This window comes from Mya arenaria, chromosome 9, assembly GCF_026914265.1.
Source record: "Mya arenaria isolate MELC-2E11 chromosome 9, ASM2691426v1".
In the NCBI taxonomy this organism is placed as follows: Eukaryota; Metazoa; Mollusca; class Bivalvia; order Myida; family Myidae; genus Mya; species Mya arenaria.
Genome location: NC_069130.1, coordinates 68,303,255 through 68,309,028, shown reverse-complemented (window position 1 = coordinate 68,309,028; position 5,774 = coordinate 68,303,255). Strand labels below are relative to the sequence as shown.

General features: G+C 34.6%; 1 protein-coding gene across 1 annotated transcript; it reads left to right on the top strand.

Annotated features, from left to right (window-relative positions):
• The first annotated feature begins 957 nt into the window (after nt 1-957).
• LOC128246514 (uncharacterized) lies at nt 958-4,172 on the top strand. The gene is made up of 4 exons (XM_052964741.1): nt 958-1,058; nt 2,631-2,700; nt 3,377-3,484; nt 3,999-4,172. The coding sequence occupies exons 2-4, from the start codon at nt 2,634-2,636 to the stop codon at nt 4,052-4,054; spliced, it is 231 nt and encodes a 76-aa protein (XP_052820701.1). The 5' UTR covers nt 958-1,058; nt 2,631-2,633; the 3' UTR covers nt 4,055-4,172.
• The last annotated feature ends 1,602 nt before the right edge of the window (nt 4,173-5,774 follow it).

The following is a 5,774-nucleotide window of genomic DNA, read 5'->3' as shown; positions in this document are numbered from 1 at the left end:
TTATGCCTATCAACAAGACAATCATTTCAGTCTATTATTAATGAGAATCAAATCATACATTTAAAGCGACAGTCCGCAAATCGGGCAAATTAGCCATGAAAAAAAAATAAAATCCATCTATGTGTTGATAAGCATTCCTGACTGACGAATCCAAAAAAATATGAATCATAAAAAATATAACCAAGTTAAGTGTAATATTCATTAAACCACAAGGAACAATAAAATAATAATATTTTTTGTTTACATTAACACGCAGATCATTGTTTAACATGTTCATTGTGAATTTACATTTTTCGTGACTTTTAATCAAAATTTGACAGACCTTTCCTAACCGCATGTAGGTAAAATTTGATGTCATTAGTATGTTTACTTCTTATATGAAGCAGATTAATTATGGCAACGTGTTGGACGAATCATAAATTTTGAGAGAAGACTGATGTAACAAGAAAACATATCGCTTCCGTCCGGATACAACAAGCTCTAATTAGTATTTCAATTATTATTTATGTCCTGCTTTAGGACACTACTTTTTGATTCTTCGCTTCTTTTTTTCATCTTAAATAACCTCACACAACAAAATAAATAAAATTACTGTTTTTCTTGGTCTAAACATATATATATGTTATTGTTATCACCCTTCTACGGAATAAAGCAAATCGCACGCCTCGTTCAGTAAAACCGAGATGATTTATAAAAACGGCATTGACATAAAACAAACAAACAATAGACGGTAAAGCAGTCACATTTCTTCGTTATCAAAAAATAAAGGAAATAAAAAATCGTACCACAATGATTTCCCACAAAAAATACAAAAAGGCGTTATATTGTAAACCAAGAAATAAAAAGGACGCGGCCTGATCTTATAAATGATGATGAAATATAAACCAATGAATGATAGGGACATTTTACAGTATATATTTATTTATAGAAAAATGATCGATGTTTGCTTCAACACAACATGAACGTATATAAGACCGATCTTATGACAGTTGAATGCACTTGGAAATTGTACTAATTCTGATTGTTTTATTCAGCAAATTTAACACCTGCAAACTGAGGTAAGTTTATTTTTCACTTTGATAATAATTCGGACATATCATCAGATATCTAACTAATTCATATTTTTAACCTTAATTTTCATTTTATTTATTTAAACGGTAAAATAACACGCAAGGCGGACAATTCAAACTTCATTCATTACCAAACAGGAAATAGAACACCGTCTGAAATAAAGTGCATATATGTCACTATTTTATATCGTTGAATAATTCTACAAATTATGTCACATTTGGTAGTACATACATTGTTATTTATGTATTTGTTGTTATATATGGCTTCCAATACAAAAACTATGTATTTCCTAGTTGGCTATGAATGTGGTAACATTTTATGGCGAATAAACAATATGTTATGTTTTGTTAGACTGATAACTATAGACGACTGTTCACTTCATACAGTACCAAGATTCTAACGTCACAATAACGATAATTAATAGAATGGCCATTTGAGGTAATGACAATCAAAAACCTAGCCGTTAAAGATGTGATAATAGGGTTCCTTTTAGTTAGACACAACCTTACGAAACCTGTTTTATTTGTATATTTTATCACCCAAAACAATATAATTCACTTTTCAATGTCTCTGCTCTGTGCAAATTCTTGTAACAGATCATACAATAACATCCTTGGCTTCATATAAGCAATGTAAAATTTAAAATGTGCATGCTTTTGGGTTCTAACAAATGGATATGTGGGGAGCCCAAACAGCGGCTGGTTGGTGGCTCGGAACAATGAGGGTGGCGACGATTGTTGGGAGCTCGAACAACAACTGATGAGTGACTCGAATAAATGAGGGTGGCGGGGCTTGAAATAACAGTAGATTGGATCTCAAACAACGGCTGGTGGGTGTCAGGAACCAATGAGGATGATGGTGCTTGAATAAATGAGGTTGGATCTCAAACAACGGCTTGTATGTGTCTGGAACCGATGAGGGTGGTGGGGCTCGAATAAACGATAGGTTTGAAGGAACTTAAACAACGGCTGGTAGTTGTCAGGACAGGAACCAATGAGGATGGTGGTACTTGAATAAATGATTGATTATATCTCAAGCAACGGCTGGTAGGTGTCTAGAACGAAAGAGGGTGGTGGGGCTCGAATAAACGACGATAGTTTGGATTTCAAACAACAGCTGGTGGGTGTCTTGAACTAATAAGGGTGGCGTGCTCGAATCAACGATAGGTGGGTGCCCGCACAATGGCTTGTTGATGTCTTTAAGAAATAATGGTGGCGGGGCTCCAATCAACGATAAGCAGGACCATGAACAAATGTCTAAATAAATGAGGGTGGCGGGACTCGAGTAAACGATGGTGCCTGTCTCAAACAAATGATGATGGCGAGGCTCGAATTAACGATAGGTGGGAGTTCAAACAAACGTCCGGTGGCTTATTAGCGAGGTTGGTACTTTTTATCGCCAACAAAATGCTTAAGCCATACCTGTCGGGTCCAAAAGAAATAAAATATGCATAATCAAGATTTAGGCAGATTTTACAACAGCAAGAATTTCTTGCTTTTCCTCCCTAGCACATTACCTCTATCGCTTTGTTAATGGTCAGGTCATTTGTTTCTTTACAGAAAATGTTCCGCTTGACTTTTATGGTGCTGCTGGGTATTATTGCCGTAGCTGTCGGTTTCCCCTACTTTGGTAAGACTTTTAGCGATAATTATGTTTGTGTGAATAACCGTTCAGAGTTCATATTTAATTTCACTGATAAAGGGTTATTTATCTATTTACTACTCCTAGTAATGACTTCTGTGAACAATTGATAAATACAAAAAAAATCTTGCAATCATTTCAAATTTGATTATATGTCTTCTTAATTTTCACAACATAGACCCCATGCTTAACTTTTATTTATTAAAAAGAAACATTGACAAACTCATTATTATAAAGTGTAACATTAAATGATTTTTATTGCAGCGACACATTGCGAAACAATATAATAGCGGTATCGTAGAAAGAACAATGAACATAAGATGACATTTATGTGTGTTCTTTAGTCAAACGTGGCATACCTTGTGTGTGTACCACGTGACAAATTACGGCATATGCTACGTCGAAAGGCAACATTTTGCTTAAAAAAAGGACTTAAAATAATGATAACTTTTCCTTTTCTAACTCATTTAAAATGAATCAGAGGGCAGCCTATGCCGCCTTAACAGCCCCGCCTTCGTTTATTACCGGAAGCAATTTGTCATGTGGTATACGAGACTGCTTACTGTAATGTAGTAATATTGTAAAGTTATTTTCTTGTCATTTCACAATCGTGAAACAACTTGTAACCAAATCGACATACAGCTGTTATAAATCTGTTCGTCAGGAGGAGGTGGCGGAGGGTACATGGGTGGTCGTGGGGGATACATGGGCGGTCACGGGGGATTCATGGGCGGTCACGGTGGCTACCCTGGGCGATATGGAGGATACCGTGGTATATGTTTATATAATATATTCTTATTTCATTTTTTTCTTGTTTTACTTTAGAGTCATTGGTCACTCAAAACATGCAGAAGAAATGGTATTATAACACAACGCCTTTCAAAAATACAACACTATGATTGCATTTGTTTTTCTTATTTTTTCTTTATGAATCAGCTGTCCAATCCTTTGTAGAATAGATATGTTCCCCTTAAATGAATTAAGAGTGTCACTATAAAAACACAACAGCAAAAGGTTCAAATTTCTTCTGAAATAGAAATCAAATTAAAACAATGCCTTGCATTTTGCCTCGTTTGTCTAGATCTCAAACAATGTCCTTGTTATGAAAGAACTATAATATGTTTGGGAGAAAAATGCTTTTCTACGATGTTCCCCCCCCCCTCTTATGTACAACTCTAAGGTTAATGAAATGAATGATGAATATCAGCCAACAGCTAGCTTTACAATTGATCTTAAATAATTTCTGATGCATATCTATTATAAACTGCTATTGAATTCCATTTCAGGAGGATATAGACGCTACGGGTACGGGGACGATGACAACAATTACTACAATAGCTAATTGTTTTACCATTTGTATATATGAAAAGAAAACACACATTTTCAGGACAATGTGATGTATAATTTATTTTTCCTATGAATGTTGAAAACATATGCTGAATAAATATAATGTTATGTTATATTTTGTTTTAAAAACAACTTTAAGAGTGTTTTACTACCACCCATTAGCGCACCTGATCCCAACCCAGAATAATACGTTCAAACATAGTACAAAAATGATGAAATGGCCGCAGTACAATAAAAACGTAAGACAATATTAATAAACGGGTATATACATTCTGGAAGTAAGAACCTTTGCAATGAGCAGAACATAACAGAACATGAAGGTAGATACAAGCATATCTGGCTTATGATCATCCAATTAACGATCATAGCATGCACAAACGCATAAATAAATAAACATGATTATAAACAAAAAATAACACATTGTTTCAAGACAGCAATTACATCCAGTTTAAGTTAGACTGGAGCATACATATATGCATACATTAGTATTGACTAGGCAATAGTAGGTGCAACACTGTCAACATTCCTAGCACAGAGTGAAGAAGTACACATCTTATAACGTTATCATATACGAATACAGTCAAAACTCGATATATCGAAGTCGTTGGGACCAAGGAAAATACTTCGAGATAACGAACATTCTTTGTAACCAAAATACAATACATGTCATTATTTTTGTAAAATGCTCGACATAATCAGAGTATCAAGATAATATAGTTCGACATTGCGAGTTTCGACTGTACTAACAAAGAATGCATTTATACATCGTTTACAGTAATGGTTTTGGACACCGAAAATGAAAGGGTTGTGCTTGTAGAAGGAATAATATACGTTTCAAATGAGACTTTCGAATCAGACAGAGGTGTTATCATACATTCACATTTGAAACACAAACAAGTTCACGGTAACTGCACCTCTTATCTTGAAGCTCCTTTACCTACAACCCTTAAATGGAGCCAGACGTCTGGTTTGGGCCATGAATCACTGCCTAGATTTACGGCAACCAAATACTGAAACTAACAACAGCCGCTTTTGAACTGATCTTATTTAGTGACTGGTTACCGATCGGCAGAATGTCAGGTTATCGAAGGTTTTGTACAAATATCGTCGAATCAAAAAAAGCAGTTTCATACAAAAGGTTTGCCAGTCGAACGGGTGGTCATATGTTGGGGTGTGTTGTACATACATCACATACCATTTGATAGATCATCCTGATAGAGAACTCTAATAACGATACAATCAAAAATCTCAATATCAAAAATGTCAATCTCTAATATATTTCACAAATAAGCTATTCACAAATATGAAGTTGCATATAAAGTCATAGGATTACTTAAAAATAACCAAAACAATGAATACATGGCTTAATACCGAAATAACTAATTATCCTCCAATAAATTAAACCTTCAACAAAGTGTGCACAGCAAGCGAATATTAAGCTGTTGCACCATGTTCCTAATCAAGGGTACATGTACATGGAAATGATAAAACAGCTGTTTTCAGTAGAGTTAAACAAATTGATATACTACGTTTATAATTTAATATTGGCCTTTAAAATGTTTGTTTACTCCCTTTTTCAAATTCTACATGATTTATTATTTCCCTTTGCGGATAGAAATGTTCAATGACCACATAGGACCAATTTGAGTCCAGTCCATAAAATGTCACCCACAATCCGACAGTCAATAAAACAATAGATAAACTGCAACCAACAT

Excerpts from the sequence above, each read along its gene's own strand:
- LOC128246514 (XM_052964741.1), top strand. The coding sequence starts at position 2,634 with ATGTTCCGCTTGACTTTTATGGTGCTGCTGGGTATTATTGCCGTAGCT. Across the intron at positions 2,701-3,376 it reads TGTCGGTTTCCCCTACTTTG|GAGGAGGTGGCGGAGGGTAC; the intron begins GTAAGACTTTTA and ends TCTGTTCGTCAG. Across the intron at positions 3,485-3,998 it reads GCGATATGGAGGATACCGTG|GAGGATATAGACGCTACGGG; the intron begins GTATATGTTTAT and ends ATTCCATTTCAG.